The sequence below is a fragment of the Sceloporus undulatus genome, chromosome 5 (genome assembly GCF_019175285.1).
Source record: "Sceloporus undulatus isolate JIND9_A2432 ecotype Alabama chromosome 5, SceUnd_v1.1, whole genome shotgun sequence".
Classification (NCBI taxonomy): domain Eukaryota; kingdom Metazoa; phylum Chordata; class Lepidosauria; order Squamata; family Phrynosomatidae; genus Sceloporus; species Sceloporus undulatus.
In genome coordinates this window covers 84,031,517-84,050,380 of record NC_056526.1, presented here as the reverse complement: position 1 = coordinate 84,050,380, position 18,864 = coordinate 84,031,517, and the positions used below count along the sequence as shown (strand labels likewise).

The following is an 18,864-nucleotide window of genomic DNA, read 5'->3' as shown; positions in this document are numbered from 1 at the left end:
CATACTACTTGAAATAAAATGGTCAAATAACTTTTACTTTAACTACCTTGGCCACAGGCTACCCTCATGTGGAAGGATCAACCACTCCTGATCCTCCTTGATATAAGGTCAAACAGTTTCCCCAGCACCATTTTGTAACCATTATGTTGAAGCCCAACTTAATTCCATCAAGCAGAGAGTTTTCAATTCCTTGGACTGGGGGCGGCGGCAGTATACCATACAAAATAAATAAAATTGTTAATTGCTGTTTGTCAAAAGGCAGAAAGTAACTGAAGAATTGCCTTTGGATCAAACCAGTATTCACATCTGTTCTATCAACCAGCACCTTCAGATGCTCATAAGCAGAAAGTGGTAGAGACAGCCTTTATCCTGTTTGTTTACTGCCTCTGTTCACAGACATTTCTTTCAGTAATCATAGTCAATCACAATTGAAATAAGCAATAATAACATAAGAACACACTGCATGTTACCTATGCTGTAGTCTGGAAAATACAAAGGTAATGGTTCAAGGCATCCTGTATTTGGACGAAGAAGCTCCCACACAATTTCACTAAGAAGAACCACAGTCACATTTCTGTTGGTCTGGAAAGGAAAGAATTGTTGTGAAAGATGAGGAAATGCCCTGATAATTAGATTCTTATCACAGAAAAGCTTACTTTTTTCACTGAAAGAAATCTATCTAACTCAGCATTCTATTACAAATTAATTCATAATCATAAGACCTTAGGCAGTCTAATCAAGCCAGAAATACAATTGCAATTAAAAACAGTTCTAAAGTTTATTTCATTTCTCTGTATTATGGTTACACAGGATCACACCTCAACTGTAAAATATGAAAAAGCATAACATTGAAACTAAATTATCACAACTGTTGGGGGATAAAGAGATATTGTTGCTTCATTCAAAAGGTAGATATGGACAAAATTCAGACATAATGTTCTTAATTTCCATATCATGCCTTTTCTTCTTTCTTTCTTTCTTGTGTGAAAGACTCCATTTCCCCCTCTCATCTATAATCTTGTAACCACAGATTACATCTGTACCGGGGGCTATACTGAATGTAAATCTGATGCCTTTCAAAAAGATTTGCTGCTAGAAGCTGTGGGTGAAAGCTAAACTGTGTTTTGGCAGCAAAGCACAGAAATCATGAATTGAAGTGTATTCAAATCTTGATTAAAATTTGTCCACATGCACATTCAGTGGTAAAGTACCATTGCTGAAAGCTGGAGAAAAGTGAGAGAAACAGCATGCATAAGCCCACAACAATTTCCTGCTTTCCAAACCATGGTTTGGAAATAAACTGCATTGTGTTCAATGGGTACTACTCTCTTACAGGCCTGTACATTTCTGGCACAAAATAAAATTCTTTTACATTTCCACACAAAAGATTTTTTTAAAACTATTACTGCTGGAAACAGAAAAATGTTAGTCTTTTTGCTTTTCTGTAGGGCAAAAAAAAAAACAAAAAACCATCTCTCAGCAGCTGATAATTTTCAGCATGACAACCTTTCTTGTTAAGGATAAAAAATGTGAAAATTTTCTTTCCTGCACTCTGTATCAGGACTGTAGTCTTAACATTATTTCTGGGCTTTAGCATTTACGTAATGGTGCAGTTCTGTCCATATCTATTAAAAAACAAACCCCTCTGAATTTAGTGGGGTAATTTAAGTTTCCTAAGGCTTGAGACTTTGTCAAGGAAAAAAATATTTAAATGTCAAAAATATCAAAACCAAGCCTGTTGGAATCTAGCTTTAAATCAGCAGAGGAGCAGAAATGTGCCTTTGTGTAACCATGCTTCTCAAAGAAGTGAGGCTGACTCCAAAAACAACACAAGTAGCTTGTAGTTCAAAACAAAAGTTTACTAATGGCTTTAACCCATATACAGTCGGCCCTCCTTATCTAGGGATTTTTTCATCCATGGATTCAAGCATCCACAGCTTGAAAATATTCCAAAAAAAGTATAAATTCCAAATAGCAATACTTTATTTCTCATTTCATATAAAGGAAACCATTTTGCTCTGCCGTTATATTTAATGGGACTTGAGCATCCACAGATTTTATTATCCACGGGGGATCCTGGAACCAAACCCCAGCAGATAATAAGGTCCCACTGTATACATAAAAGCTATATGCTAATCTAGCTAGTGAATAGTTCAGATTGAGAGGAAATATTTATCTCACCATCTTTCCAGAGAAAGGTGAGAGAGGAGGAAGATGGAGGACAACAGTTGAGTTGAAAATCTTGAGAGAAAATGTTTGTTAGTACCAAAGGGAGAGTGACCTAAATCACATGGTTAGTTTGAATGAGAAAGAGAGAGAGGAGAGTTTGCATGCAGGAAATCTCTATCTATCTAAGGATGGGAAAAGAGAATGCAAAAATCTTCCAACAGTACTTTCTATGTAAGCAGGTGTAGAATTGAAGCTACAAATCATTGAAATTACTGTGCTACAGTTTCAAGCAGAATTTAGGAAAACACCTATCTACACTAAAGGTAACCCCAAATATAATAGAGTTAATTTGCAATGTTTAAAACTGTGGCTCTTATACTTAAACCATATCTGTGTTGTCACATCAAAGCTACAGATATGGATTTGACCCATGGAATTATAAACACCAATTAATCTCTTGCCTTTCAGGTTTGAATTACAGGAGGGAGATGCCTTATTTTTTTTCTGTTTGCTTTTTACTGCTTTGATGCCTGCTTTGACGCCTGTTTGCTTTTTACTGCTTTGATGCCAGTAACGACTATAATAATGTGCTTAGCCAAATCGGGTTTCCTCTACAACTAATGTGACTCTTCATGGACACAGGAGAAGTTGTTGTACAGTAATCACTCTCTAAAGCATGCTACTGGCAAATTAAACCACTGGGAATTCTTTAGGATTCAGAACATCAGGTGCATATTTGTAGACTATAATTTGTTCAGCAACACTTGTACAACTTAGGGCCAAGCAAGATGTTATCTTAAGAGGCACAGCTGTCACAAGCCCTGTTCTCCACTACCCTACTGAAATGTCTAATACAACGTACCTTATGTTGCGACATTATGATAAGCCAAGTTCCCATCACAAATTCATTGGCAGTCAGCAAAGTGAAACAGTGGCAAACAAAAAGAACATTATGATGGCAAGTAAGTGGTGGAGCTTACTTGGGTAAGCTCCACCACATACTGGGGAGTGAGGCTCTAGCAATGTAGCTGATATTTGGGGTAACAGCTGTGCTTTTTATGGTCATATCTGTTATTATTCTTTATTTATTTTATATCCTAACTTTCCCCCAAACTTGGGACTTTAGGCAGCTAAAAACCTAGATGTAGTAAAGCATTGTCCACTCCCTCTTTTCACTCAGCCAGTCCAACTCAGATCTTATTAAGGTGCCAGAAAGGGCAGGGATCTAACATGGACATGATGACTCTCACCTCTACAAAAATCCTGTCCACACCCTCAAGTTGCCCACATTGACAAGTATTCATTACTACTGAACAAACAGGAGCCCAAATTTACATACACATTGCCAGAAATCGTCTGCCACACGCCTAGGCCACACGCCTAGACTATGAAATTGATACTATGGACTATTAGGGCAGTCTTCTGAGAGAAAGGTCAAAAACACACTGCAAAAATAATCCCATTTGAGACCACATTAACTGCCCTGGTACAGTGCTAGGGAATTCTGGGAACTGTAATGTATTATTATTAATAATAATATTTATTTATTTATTCTCCGCTCCTCAGCCAAAAGGCTATCAGAGTGGCTTACAAATTGTTAATTAGACATTTGTGGCACCGGAGATCTCTGACAAAGAAGGCTAAATGTCTCACAAAACTACAGTCCCGAGCTTCCCCAGCATTGAGCTAGGGCTATTAAAATAGTCTCAAACTGAATTATTTCTGCAGTGTGTTTTGGACCAAAGATAAACAGATATGCAAAATACGCAAGAGGAAGCATTTACACTATAGAAATAGTGCAGTCTGATATCACTTTAACTGCCATGGCTTAATGCTAAGGAATTCTGGGAATTGTAGTTTGCTGTGGCAGCAAAGCTCTCTGACAAAGAAGGCTAAATGTCTTATAAAACTACAATTCCCAAAATTCTATAGCACTGAGCCACAGCAGTTAAGGTGGTGTCAACCTTGATTATTTTTGCAGCACAGATGCAGCCCGAGTGCAACCTCTTTAATATATAGGGCTGGTATAGAGCTTGGCCTTCAGTTCTTGCATGTTCAACAGAACAGTCTATTTGCCTATTGCACTGTCAGCTGCAAGACATCAGGGATCTTAAATTGGTTAACCTATCCTCCAGCTCTTAAATACAACTTCTTTCATGAACTTAATTCTAAGTTACCTGTCCTATCACCTCACAAGATAATATAAAATGAAGATCCACCTTTGTACTCAGAGAACTATATGCAGATATAATAAAAGAATGAGTAATGCAAAGGTGGAAGTGCAGGGCTGTAGTTAAGAGTGGCAAACTAGCACTGAGGAGACACAAGTTTAAATCCCCACTCAACCATGAATTTCTCTGGGTGACTTAGGGCCAATCACCAACTCTCACCTATCTTAAAGGCCTGTTCTGAGGATAAATGTGGGAATCTGTATATGCTCAATTAAAGAAAGGCAGATTATAAATGTAATAAATGTACAAATAAAACAAACAAAACAAACCTGCCTACTAGCATTTGAAGATGTTTCCCCTAGTCCAGCAGCTGAGGGCAATAAAAGTAGCAAGGAAATTCCCATTCTTACCAGAGAACAGCTTACATTCTAAAATCTTACCTTCTACTTTCTGTGATTTGATCTAGTTGTGAACCCAATTCTCTGAATCTGAGCCAATTAGCTTTTTCAGCCCCTTTTGCCTATTTTTCTTGTGCAAAATCACACAAAAATGGTCTCCTTCGCCAAGGAAACAGCAAGAGATTTGTAATAAGCTGATATCTAATCATTCTCCTCTTAGGAGACAGAGGCATCTTGTTTATTTTTCACAACCCTCCTTGGCCTCTACCTACTGGCAAGATATTAGAATCATGCAATATGCTTTCCTAATCCACTTGAATTGCTGCTAAAGCTTTCATCAATCCAAACCAAAACACATTTCTCCCTGCAGTCGAAGTCTCACATTAGTTACACCCTGTTTCATCAGATTATTGGAAAGAAAATGAACGAAAGTGCCAAAGCAAGTGACACAGCAAGTTCCAGCTTGCTACCAAGATTAACACACATCTGTTGCTGTTGTTGTTGTGTGCTTTCAGTCATTTCTGACTTATGGCAACCCTAAAACAACTCTTATCATCGGGTTTTAGACAAGATTTATGCAGAGGGGTTTTGCCAGTGTCTTCTGCTGAGGCTGAGAGTGTGTGACTTGCCCATGGTCACCCAATGAGCTTCCATGGCCAAGCAGGGATTTGAACCCTGGTCTCCTGAGTCACATATCAATGCTCAGACCACTATGCAATTCTGGCTGTAAATGCACACCTGCAAAACATAAACACCATATTTTAGCAGGTTCCAGATTGCAGGAAAAGATACAGGAACTTCTGCCCTCAGCAAGGTTCTCAGGATACTCCAGGAACAAACATTTAACCTCCCTGCCCCCAAATGAAGAAGGACTACTGCAATAAAGCAGTGGGAAACATCTTCTAAACTCTGAAGGAATATATTCCAAGATGTAAAGATAGAGAAGTCTTCTCACCTCCATCAACAGATCCTCTGTATTTATTTATTTTCCTTTTTAAAATGAATTCCAGTCCAGTATAAGCATAAGTATCATAATGATTATCAATTCAGGTACAGACCGTTTAGGCTAGGACAAAGCTAAAACAAGTTTTGGGCAAACTCCTCATCCTATCTAAGCAGGACAATATTCTTAACCTGCTTCCATGACTGATGCTTTCCTTGTTCTGTAAAAACCTGCTCTGCTAAATAATGAAGCAAGAATATATAGTGTACTTGCAGATTCTTCATCTGCCTCTGACATGTCCATGCAGTTGCTCTCTTCCTAACCACTTTAAACTGACTCTTGTGTACTCCTGACAAACGTCTGACTATGGTGCGGTACAGACACCGGCGCCTGTTTTTCCGCTGGAGGGAAGCCGCAGCCGCCAAACCACACGGCTTCCCTCCGGTGAAAAAAGAAGCCGTGAAAAGGGCCGTGTAACGAGTGCGCCACTAGCGCATTCGTTACGTAAATGCCGTGTGGCACCATGTGGACACCACGCGGCGCTTAAGTAACAATGATGGCGCCCATGTGTACAGGGCGCAGCCATTTTTATGCCTCATCACGTGCTAGGGTTGCGGGGTATGTTGGCGCTCCGCCCTGAGGCAACCCTAGCACGTGACAAGGGCATCCTTTTGGGCCCATCTACAGTGGTGCCTCGGGTTACGAAATTAATTCGTTCCGCCATTCCCTTCGTAACGCGAAAATTTCGTAACCCGAAATAGCTTTCCGTTAGCGCTGGAAGCCTATAGCATTTGAATTTCGCGAGGAAATGAATTTCGTAACCCGAAAAATATTTCGTAACCCGAAACAGTTTTTGCCAATCCAACTTTTTCGTATCCCGGAAATTTCGTAACCCGCGCATTTCGTATCCCGAGGTACCACTGTATACCAGACCTATGTCTTCTAATTCAGGCTCTAATTCATGCAGCCCAGTCAACAAAGATGGACATGATCTCAAAGTCAGTTTACTTACCAGTTCCTGTAGTCTAAGGAAACCTGAAAGGATGTTTGCCTCCATCTCTCTCAGTTGCTCTGCATTATCCAAAATCTTTAAAAGAAAGAGAATATTATTGCACACAAGTAATTTATAAGCAATTACTATACCAAGAAATAGCAAATTATTACTACACATAGAGCCATGCTGGGTTTTCTCCCTCAGTCAATCTATACTGGTTGAAATGTACAAGTATTTCAATTAATCAGTATCAGTCAAAACATTCACATTCTCTATAGATTTTTTTTCAACTGAAGAAAGGTTCTGTATAAGAGAAAACCTTGTATCCACCAAACAACCACCTATTTCATATATTAAAAAGCAATCACTTCTATTATTGCAACTAAAACTCAGCTGAACTGAAAATTATATCAATTTATTGTTTAATGTTTTAAGGTTTCTCTTTTATTTTGTTCTTCTTTCTTTGTATTCTAAATTTGTTAGTCACAATTAACATAAATCATACTAATTTCAGGTACCTTTAGGTAGGACTAACTTTGGAAACTAGTCAATTGTATGTAAAAATATAACTAAACTTGTGCATTACAATTCTAAACACACAAGAAGTAACATGAAGGACACATTGTTCTCAACGCAGGCATAAACACAAAGTTTTATTGGCAAAATCTTTCACGGAGGAGAATGAATCATGTTGAGGCTCATGATTAATCATGATTGTTCAGTACCTGTGCTTAAACTGAGAGAAGCATTCAGAAGCCACTGCAAGAGACCATCCATTTATCTTAATTTTCCCTGAATTAATTGAGGCTGAAATATCTTGCGTTATTTACCAATGAAACAAAATAGAATAAATTAGTTTTGCCAGCTTGTGCTACCACAATGCAAGTTCCCCCATCAATCTCCATTTAGTCCACCCCATAATAAATCCATAAGACACAGGTTAATTCACATAAATTGATTTCTCCCATACTCTTGTATGTTTTCATGCATAGCAGAGTAAAATGCTCTAATTTAGCACTTTATTCTTATGATTTAGCAACAATTTACCCAACACGATTGATTGTTCTGCAGTATTTAATGCCTTGCCCTGATCTTTATTATCTGTTTCCAAGTGTCCTCAATATTATAGCCATAAGTAGTGCCATTAATGTAAATTTCAAAAACTGTTTCACACTGCACAATGGGCAATAATCTTTTGAAATCCCACACCATATTTTAAAAGTGTTAATTAGTCATTAAACTGGAATCTCATATCATGATCACCATTCCACACACACACACACACACACACATATATATATAAATGGTCAGAGGCTCTTTGACATATATTGTTCAAGTACATAAAAGAAAGACTTTTAAATTAAGCATTTCTTTTAGTTTTCACTTTAGCACTAATTACAACTATTAGCTATGTGGGAGTCACTTCAGTGCAGTGAAACTCCTTCTTTCTACAGTAAAGTTTTTTCAGTACAGAACCTTCTTGAGCCACCTTTGGAATCTAGCCATATACATAATCATGGTTGGAACCATACAAGCTCTTCAGGAGTATGGGAACCTGCTCAAAGAATAGTACCAGTAATGAAAACCATCACCTAAGACAGGAATATGGAATACAAGATCTTCTAGATATCTGACTACAACTTCCATTATCTCCAAATTTATACATAACTGGCTAAAGAAATTAGTCTGGAGACCAAGAACATCTTGAGAATCACATGTTGCTATTCATGACCTAACGAATGGGCTCTAAGGTCATTGTAATCACACTGCTGCAACTGGGTAAATCATTGTAGCCATGTATATAGCTTCCACAAGGAGGCACCAATCTTCCACGTGAACACTGCCAAAGCACCATCAATAGGGCTGCTGTTAATGTAGTATGCTTATGTTATGTTGAAAAACAGCTAGTTGTTTGTTTATTTATTTATTAAATGTATTAATATGCCACTTTAAAAAGTAATACAAGCCCTCACAAAGCCATATGCAAAGAATACTGAGATGAGATATAATTAGGTAAACCTAATTATCTAAGAGTCCTGTCTGATCTTGGAAGCTAAGCAGGAACCTGGTTGATACTTAGATGGGAGACCACCAACAAATACCAGGTGCTATATTTCAGAGGAAAGAACTGGCAAACTCATCTCTGACTATTCCTTGCCTATGAAAACCCTATGAAATTCATAAGGTCAGCATAAGTCAACAGGAAACTTGAAGGCCCGCGTGTACACACGTACATGAACACACAGTTACTAAGAGGAAATCTGCAGAAAATAAAGAAAAACTATAGTAAAAGGATATATTTTAAGTCCTTCTTACTATCTAAACGAACTAAGCCTCAATCAATTACAGTTAGGCCTTGGAATCTGTGGGGGATCTACTCTGGATCCCTCTGCGGATACCAAAATTTGTGGATGCTAAAGTCTCATTGTCCTCAATAGTGGCATGGCCATGCAGACAATAGCACTTCGCCATCCCAACTGTCTGAAGCCCAGCTTGCCGCTCTCACCAGGATGGGCAGCAGGGAGCTGCTGCCTCTTCCCGCCACTTTCTCCTCTTTTTCCTTTTCCTCCTCTTCCCCCCGCTGCCGCTTCCTCCTCCCTCCTCCTCTTCCCCCCTGCCACTGCCATGACCGTTTTCTCCTCCCTCCTCCTTTTCCTTCCTCATCCTCTTCACTCCTACTTCTTCCTCCTCCTCTTCCCGCTGCCACCCCCACTTCCTCCTAATCCTGCTGCCTCCACCTCTCCCTCTTCCTTCTCCTCCTCTTCCGCCCCCCCATGTGGGGTTGCCATCTGCAGATGCTGGAATACGCAGATGGCAAGTCCACAGATATGAGGGCTTACTGTACAAGTTCCATAACTATGGAACTATAAACAAGAAGTCCCCACCTGTTACATTGACCAACCTAATTGCACCAGCATGCATTTTAGTGAAGCCTCCAAAATATATCTCAAGACATTTAGAGCTTTAAAGGTTAACACCAAGGATCGGCAACATAGCCTTCCAGCTGTTATTGGGCTTTAGTTTTCACCATCCCTCCCTTTCAGAAAAAAGTACACTGCAGCCCAACTGCATTGGGAAAACTACATGTTCCCATTCTTAGCTAACACTAACACTTTTGCCTTGAAAACATACCAGTACTCAATACACTTTGTATTAAATTAGGGTTAACATAATTCAACTTTCTAGTCTGTAAAAAGCATACCTGGGGGCCACATTTTTACCAAATGATTTTTTGGTTCACATAGTGAACTACTGAAATCCATTCTGGGTAACCAAGGCCACATCAAGCTATTTAAAACATGGTTGCAATTGGCATATATGCCTGAGGTGGCAGAGTAAGGGGCAGCTGCAACATGTATATCTGGAAAGCAGTGACAATCAAAACCAGATTTACACTTCCATCCAGATTAGCCAGTTTCACAGCCCACAAAATCTCTGTCTTATCTGAACCATGTTTCATCTTGTTTTTCTTCACCCATTCTAATAGCACATCCAGGCAACTGTTCAAGACTTCTACAGTCTTCCTGGAATTCAAATGTGGAAAAGAAAGGGTGAATTGCACATCATCAGCATATTGGTAACTACGGCGGGGTACAGACTGCCAGGAAGAGGCGCCTCCCTGGTGCTTCTCTTTGCTCCGCAGGAGCGCTGCAGCAACCAAATTGTGCAGCACTGCTGTGGAGCAAAAAAAGGAGCGCCTGGAAGCGGCTCCTTTTTGCGGCGCCGCAAAGCGCCAGAGGTGTCACAGTGATGCCACCCCGTCTGGAAGCGGCACAGCTGTGATATCACCATTACGTGCCCCATTTGGTGGGCGCACCGCACCTGTGGCGCCCTCATCACGTGCGAGGGTTGCCGGGCATGTGGGTGCTCCACCCACCAAGCAGCCCCCGCACGTGATGAGGGCACCGCAAAGGTCTGTCTGTTCCGGGCCTACACAACTCCCAGAAGCATCATTTAAAACCTAATGCAGAGGATATGATGAACCCCTGTCCACTATCCAACAGCTTCAAAGCCATGTAGTGGAATACATATCACTGAGCACTGGTTCCTGAGACTAAATGTCCAAGGAGAGCAGTGATACTTTAATACTGTACCTTCTAAAATTACAAATTACTCAAAATTACCATCAAATTTTCAGTATGATATTACTTGCTAAGTTTTATAGCGATGTTAAATGAGGTCTTTTTCCTGAAAGGCATTCAGTCTAATGTCAATGACTATTTATTAACTGATGTTCTTATGTTAACTGTTTTTTGAATGAAGTATCACAGAATCACAGGCCTGTTACAGACTGCCAAAATAAAGCTGCTTCGGGTCTCTTTGGAGGTATGCTATTTAAATGATGCATGCATCCCAAGAATCCGGAAGCTGCACCAAAGCTGCACTCCAGTGCTTAGGAATGGAGTGTGGCTTTGGCACAACCTCATTTAAATAGCATACCTCCAAAGAGACCCGAAGCAGCTTTATTTTGGCAGTCTGTAACAGGCCACAGAATCCTTTTCCACTGAAACTAAAAAATCTGAAAAATAATTAACTTTCAGGGATCACATCCCTGTAGGTAGGTAACATTAACAAATACAATTATTTTAATTTTTGTAATTTCTTACTTGTCCATCATTATCACCGGGGGGATGGACCCTAAACTTAACCATATAACATTAAGTAATCCTTTTGAAGATCCATCTCAGTCCTGAACATCTTGGGCTACCTGAGTGAGCCAGAACCCTCAGCTACTAGAACCTGATATACTTCTTGGTTTGCTAGTTAGCACAGGCAAATATTCAGAGTAAGTAAACTAGTCAATATCCAGCATATATCATTGTCATGCTTTTTTACATGACTTAAGTTTCACTACAGCTTCTCAGCCAAGGTGACCCTTAGAGCTATATATAATGGCCTGAGCATGAACTAACAGAAAAGAAAAACCCAGAACACTTCAGAATGAAAAACACAAAACTGAGGAGAAGTACTTCAGCACTAAAACTGAGACTCACATTAATTTATGTAACAACTAGGTCAGCATATTATTTTGTCTCAGCATTTCTTCATGGTTAATTTTTCAGTGTTAACAGGTTTCACTGCATTCTCATGAGATCACAGGTGATATACCGAACCCTCATTTTCAGAGTTTTCCTTGCAACACATCACTTCTTGTAATGAGAAGAAATATTAAAATATTCCTGTCAAAAACTTGTAAGTCTAAAATCATGTAAAAAGTAATATAAGCATTAAATAGCTAAAGGAGGTAGGGTGGGGTTGGATACTTACAACATAAACAGTCTGATTCTGTAGATCAGGAATCATAGTTGCCTGCTTAAATAAACGTATGAAATCATTGAATGTGTCACAGGATACAAGAGGAGGATCTTCCTCCTTGTTGGAAAGATGTTGTAACTGTCTCAAAATTTCTTCTAGAAGCAATCTTGATGTAAAACACTCAATACAGTTCACAAACACATGAGGAAGCTTTAAAAAAAAAAGGAAGATAATCCAAGCTTACTCCCACTGATGCCATTTCAAAACTGCACAGAACAGCAAAAGCAGAGTTAAAAGCACATTCACATTCCTTATAATACTATTATGATCCTTCCTACTTCTTATCATAAAACACTGCACCTCTGCCTTCTCAGGCCTGACAACGATGTTAACAGTGAGAGGGGCTGGGGAAAGCAGGAAAGAAGGCAAAAGGGTCCTGGATGTTGGTGTTTCAGCAAATGTCCATTCCTTCCCTGCCACCTCTCACACTGTAGATGGTCCCAGCTTAATATCATCATTGGTTGCTGAACAGGCAGAGGCAGCAGGGAGATAGATGCACCCCATGAGTAGCAAGGGGTTGCAGGGTTGCCAGACTGAAAGAGGCAAATGAAGTGAAAACTAAATCCAGCATCCCTTCATTTTTGTTCCCACTTTCCCCATTTCCCCCACCATGCCGTTCTCACTGTAGCTGGTCTCAGCTTGACATCATCATCAGGGGCCTGAGAGGGCAGAGGTGGCAGGAGGCAGATGCACCCAAAAATCAGAGGGTGGAGGGTCTGTCAGAGTGGTACATGGCCTGAGTGAAGGAGGGGGCCAGTCAGTGAGAATGAAAGGTAGCAGACAGGAGAGGGTGCAGATAGGCAAGTGGTGGGCAGAAGCCCGCTTGGTCGTGGACTATGCACACTATGGGCTGGAGGAGTCTGCTGATAGGAAAGGAGATGAAGACGAGAAGGAGGACAAAGACGACAAGCTGTTGCCTGCAGTGGTGACCTGGCCCTGCCACAGCTGATGCAAAAATCTCCTTTAGTGTCATTGTCTTTCTCTTCCTTCTCCTCAAGAGAAGGATGATGACACTGAGGGAAATTTCTGTAGCAATGCTGTCATCCTAGGAGGCAGAAGGAAGAAGATTTGAAAATCGCTGTCAGAGGCAATGAAAGTGTGGTGGTGGTGGTGGTGGCATGAGAGTGATGCAAATATTTTTGAAGCAGCAGACTCTATAGCAAGCACATTTAGGAAGGTCTTAAAGTATTTGTAGTTTTTCCAGTTTCACAGGGATTCTGCATCCCAGCCCCCACAAACGTTGAGGGCTGACTGTATTTATTAGGCTTCACAAATGAAGTTTACTCTTTCTTAAGCTGATATGGGTGAAATAATAATATTTGTTTTTTCAATGTATGAGTGTGTTACACACAAACTACCAGTTCAGGAAATTAAGTAGAAGAAGCACTAATATAGATGTGAACTAAAACATTTACAATAAAAAGCATTACTCTCCCCAGCTGTAAGCAAAATTTGAAGGAACTAAGCAGAAGATTTCACAGCTCCAACAGCACAATCCAAGAGGCCTAAAAATGCGGACTGCATGGGGAACTAATTTCAAGGCAAAAAGAAAGCTAGAACTTCCATCTCCAATACTGTTAACGATGTGACAAGTGACTGGCCTTTGGCATAGCAGGATACTCTAATGAGTTGGGCTCATGAGACCAAATGCAAAAATATCAGCATGAAGCTGATGCTGGAGGTATTTTTTCTCCATTAATTTTTGCTCTGTCAAGGATTCCCAAACTTTAGTCCTCTAAGTGTTTTGGACTTCAGCTCCCAGAAGCTGCAGCCAATTTAGCCAATGATCAGAAATTCTAAGAGCTGAAGTCCAAAAAATCTGGAGGACCAAAGTCTGGAAATCACTGCTCTAAATATTCAGCAAGTAAGCATATTGGAGGCACTTTGTTGCATAAAGCAGAGCAGCAAATGGCACTGCACTCACACCCAAGTCAAGATGCACATGCCCAAAGCCAGTCAAGTAATTTTCACACATGAAGCACAACATACTGGAAACATGCACCCCTCTTCCTGGCAACAAAAATATGACAGCAATAGAACAAACCATCAAAAATTTCCTGACACATTCAAAACATGTAAAATCAGCTGCCTGCTGAGGCTATCCACCCCTATCACAGACTTTCCAAACACTCCTGATCCTTCAGTGAATTAGTGATACCCATCAGGATGTTTTGAAGACAGCCCTGCAAAATGGTTCCTTACACTGACTTGTTAATTAGAAACTGTAATTTAAAAAAGCAAAAACAAAACAGTGTCTTCTGATAGACACTATGAACTCATTCTTCTTACCTCCAAAGTTTTCAGAAGAGTCTCCATGACATACGTCTTTCCACTGGATGTATGTCCATAGATGAAAAGGGATGGGAAACTAAAATGATGACGCTAAACAAAAAGAAATGCACATAGATAAATATATTGGTTTCCACGTTTACACACACACACACACACACACACACACACACACACACACAGAGTTGGCCCTCCTTATCTACAATTTTTTTTTTTATCCATGGATTCAAGCATCCACAGCTTTAAAATATTCCAAAAATGCATAAATTCCAAAACGCGAACCTTGATTTTGCCATCTGATATAAGGGACACCATTTTGCTATGCCATTATATTTAATGGGACTTGAGCATCCATGGATTTTATTATCCACAGCGTAGCCTGGAACCAAACCCCAGTGGATGACAAGGTCCTACTGTATACACACACACATACACACACAATTTTATTGGTTTTAATACAACCAGTCTACTTCACAGTCAACATAACATTGTTGGGAGGGAGGATAGAAAGAAGGAAAGATAAAGTTATTCATGTATACAGACACCTAGGTTATTAAAACACCAAGCCAAACACTACTAAATTGAAACAATAAGCAATAAGCAGACTAATACCTCAAACACTAAATGAAAAAGCTAAAACACAAAGCGACTCCGATCCTCCATACTAAACTGTAATGAAAAACCAAAACTGGAGAATAAAATATATAATGTTGTACCATTACAGATTAATCTAAATAAGCTTACTAAGGGTATTAATAACCATAACCACATATTATTACATTGTTAGAATTCTTAATAAATGTTTCCCCATCTTTCAAAAAAAAAATCTGGCTGCCTATTAGTTTCCGGGCAAAGTACTGTACAAGGTGTTGGTGATCACCTTTAAAGCCCTACATGGCTTGGGCCCAGAGTACTTGAGGGAACGCCTTCTTCCCTATTGTCCATCCCGCACACTATGGTCCTCTGGAAGAAATCTACTACAGCCAAAAAAATCTGGGTTAACGTCAGTTTCCCAGAGGGCCTTCTCTACTGATGCTTCTAAACTATGGAACGACCTGCTGGAGGAGATCTGTCACATTTCCACTCTGACAGCTTTTAAGAAAGCACTCAAGACGGATCTCTTCCGGCAGGCCTTTCCAACTTAGTTACCCTCCCCAGATATAGAAATATTGTCCCCTCATGTGTCTATTCTTCCCCGCCTATGTTTCTGCCTTTTTGAAAATGCTTTTAATGTTTTTAATATTATTATTGTTTAATTCTGTTTTAGTAGTGGGTATGGGGGGGGGCGGTAGGTCTAGGGTTTGATTTTTAACTCTATTTTAATTGATGTATTTTATTGTAACTCGCCCGGATTCTTTGTGATTGGGTGGGCTATAAATAATTCATTATTGTTATCATCATTATTATTATTATCATCTTCAATTGGCTTTTTCTGTAATTTTATTGTTTTTTTTTACATGCACAACCTGGCAATTTACATAACTTTGATTCATCAGCTTTTCTGCTAGATGAGGAGTTAGAGAGTGGAGGAATGTAAAATGAATTAACTTATATCCTCTCGGGCAACCTATCCCTTTGCTTTTATAATACAAATAATACAAGGGAACAGAATTCAAAAGTCACAAATGGCCCAAAGCCAACACTGTTATTTTAAAGGTATTACAAGCCATAGCAAGCTGTTCGGAAAGTAGAATCTAAGGTGCCACAACAGAAGGCCTTTCAGATGGAGAGTTCCAATAGCTTTTCAAGCAGCTTCTGATCATAAAACTGCTTTGAAAAATAGTTTTGCCTTTAAAAAAAAGTAGACTGCAAGCATATGGATGTAAGCAGGGTGGGTCAATATGTCGCAGTTGTTAAGGAAAAAGCAACATGGGTTATACAGTAAGTGAAATAAAACATGTATGTGAGAGTCAGGATGACTCAGCAGAAGCCAATTGAGAACCACACAGGTGTAAATGGTAAAACAATTAACAAGTCCTGAATGCCAAGGACAAGAAATGTAAAGTGGATAATTGGACACACCTGACAATTGTTAAGTGGTCAAGGCTGAGATGATGAAATCATTAATTGTAGGATGAACCAAGAGAACCAATGAGAGTGATGTACACGCCTACTGGGTGGAAACAGACAACAGTGGGTGGTACCATGCATTGACTATAATACTGACTATGCATCCCAATGTATTTTGTGGGTTGTAGAGTGGGTAGTAGTAGTGGATAGAGAGGAGTAGAGTATTGTTGTATTGGAGTTGTGTTGGATAGTTTTGGAGCTGTATATAGTAGAATAAAGTAGATCTTTTATTTAAGACTACTGAGTTGTCTGGTGTCTTGGGTGAAGCTACAAGAACCAGCTGGATCCTGAAGAAGGTTGAAGACTTCTGTGGAAGCAAGAGTGAGAAGGCTTGGAGAGTTTGTCAGGGTCTTCAGCCTGTTCTCTGTAACTCTTGCTAAGCTATAACCACTGGCCAAAACTGGTCAGCGCGGTGCACAACCAGGTGGTGAGTTCGAGCCAGAGGTGAAGAGCTACAACTCCCATCATCCCTGACAGCAGAAATATAAACAATACTGATACATTTTCTCATACAAGACAGGGCATCAATAGGCTAAGACACTGCACTGAAAAAAATTGTCATCTGCCACTAGATTTTTCACCCCTGCACAACATCTGAAAGGCCAGTGGCCTTTTTGTCAGCAGGAACAGTAACCAAAAAAAGGGGAGTTTGTGTGTGAAAAAAAGTAGTTTTCTACGAAGCCTTCATAGAAGTTTTATCAAAAAATTCCCAAAATGAAAAAATAAAACTGCACAAATCTTTTGTAATCTTACCAAGCAGGGTGAATTTTTTTGACATTTTGTTCTTTCATGTCAGAATGGAATAATTGAAGATTTAAATCTATAGTGTGTGACTCACATTCATTCAACAGTATCAGTAAGTACTGTACTGTGTTTTGTAGCAAAAATGGGTTACATCCTTGCCCCAACAAGCACATAAGTCTCAAGTTTGACAGTGCTGCAAGAACAATGAAAGACAAGGATTCAAGGGATAACTATAAACAAATCCATTTAGAATTCCTTTGATTTTGCTACAGTTTTGTATAGGTAAGGGCTTCTTCAGTCACACAACAGATGAATCTTGATGAAGGATTTCAAAGAAATGAGAAGTGCCAGAGCATGCTAAATTCTAAAGAATTGCTTCTAAGGCAATACCACCATTATGAAGATTTAGTACAACTTGTTTTTGCAACATTAAGGTCACTGGGAAGAAGGAACGTTTATGACAAAGTCAGGAAAACTGAAATGTGGAACAAGCAATGTCAGACTTCTGCTTCATTCTCTCAGCTCTGAGGAAGGTAGGGATGCCAATCAAAAGTGAATTCAGGATGCGAACAAAGTCTCACAAAATGCAGTCAAACAGATAGGGAAGTAAAAGACACTGAAGACCTTAGAAGTCACGGTACAAGTTTCAGAAGTACTAGCATTTTATTCAGAGGGCAGCATACACGGACACTACGTAAACTGTAAAGAGCATGTTTCAGTATAAAATTAGATATTACAAAAGAGCCAATGGTTTATAATGTTGTATTCAGGGAGCTGAAATCTTTCGGTCCTTGCGTTGAAGAAGCAAAATTTTACTTTTCTTTATAAATAAGAAACACTATTTAAATCTGCAGATAGTGAACTGCTCATACAAACAACTGATTAAGAATCAAGAATCCTAACAATCCCTAAGAAGAAAGAGCCATTAACAGGTTAGTCATGTTAATTCCTGGAAAATCAAAACTGAGTTGCTCTGCCAGTAAACAAAAAATTACAGTGAAACATCTGAGACTTAAATTGTGACAAGCATAATGCAATCCCAATTATATACAAAAACAATATTAGGTATTAAGTACATTCATAAACTTACATATTGACAAACCACACAAGCAGCAAGTGATGGAAATTTAAACACAGCCTTCATTTTTGAACTACTGAAAACATAACTGGCCAATGAATGCATATACCTCATGTAGAATCTCATGCATTATTAGATGGGGTATATGTAAACCCAAAATTGTGTGATTTTTCCACTTAAAAAAAATGCACTACCACATGTACACCTGGCTCTCTACGGCATCACAAATAGCAAATAGAAAATAAGTGTCTGCGGTTACCCAGAGGGCCTTTTCTTCATTCTTATGGAATGGCTTGTTGGAAGAGATCCGAAACACCGCCAATCTTGACAGCTTTAAAAAGGCTGTCAAGACGGATCTTTTCTGACAGGCCTTCTCCGAGTAATCTGTTTAGTCACATGTGGATACAGATCATCATAGAGAATACCCTAAGACACCCGTCTCCCTGTCTCTGACTGTCTTAATTATTCAAATGGTATTTTATTGATATTATTATTGTTATGTAAGAATTATTATGATGTTGTTATAGGAGGTAGGGGATAATGGAATTTATTTTTATACTGTATGTATTTTATTACTGTTGTAAGCCACCTCGATCCTGTGGGAGAGGTGGGATACAAATAAAATATTATTATTATTATTATTATTATTATTATTATTATTATTATTATTATTATTACTCCAGCAACTATAC

At 39.3% G+C, this 18,864-nt stretch overlaps 1 protein-coding gene across 6 annotated transcripts in view; it reads right to left on the bottom strand.

Annotated features, from left to right (window-relative positions):
- ORC5 (origin recognition complex subunit 5) overlaps positions 1-18,864 on the bottom strand; it is a 92,154-nt gene that overhangs the window by 65,509 nt on the left and 7,781 nt on the right. For all 6 annotated transcript variants that reach the window (XM_042470274.1, XM_042470272.1, XM_042470275.1 and 3 more), the window contains 4 exons: positions 14,281-14,373; positions 11,944-12,141; positions 6,694-6,768; positions 471-582 (listed from right to left, as the gene is read on the bottom strand). In XM_042470274.1, the coding sequence (XP_042326208.1) occupies positions 471-582; positions 6,694-6,768; positions 11,944-12,141; positions 14,281-14,373 (478 nt within the window). The remainder of the gene's footprint in view (positions 1-470; positions 583-6,693; positions 6,769-11,943; positions 12,142-14,280; positions 14,374-18,864) is intronic.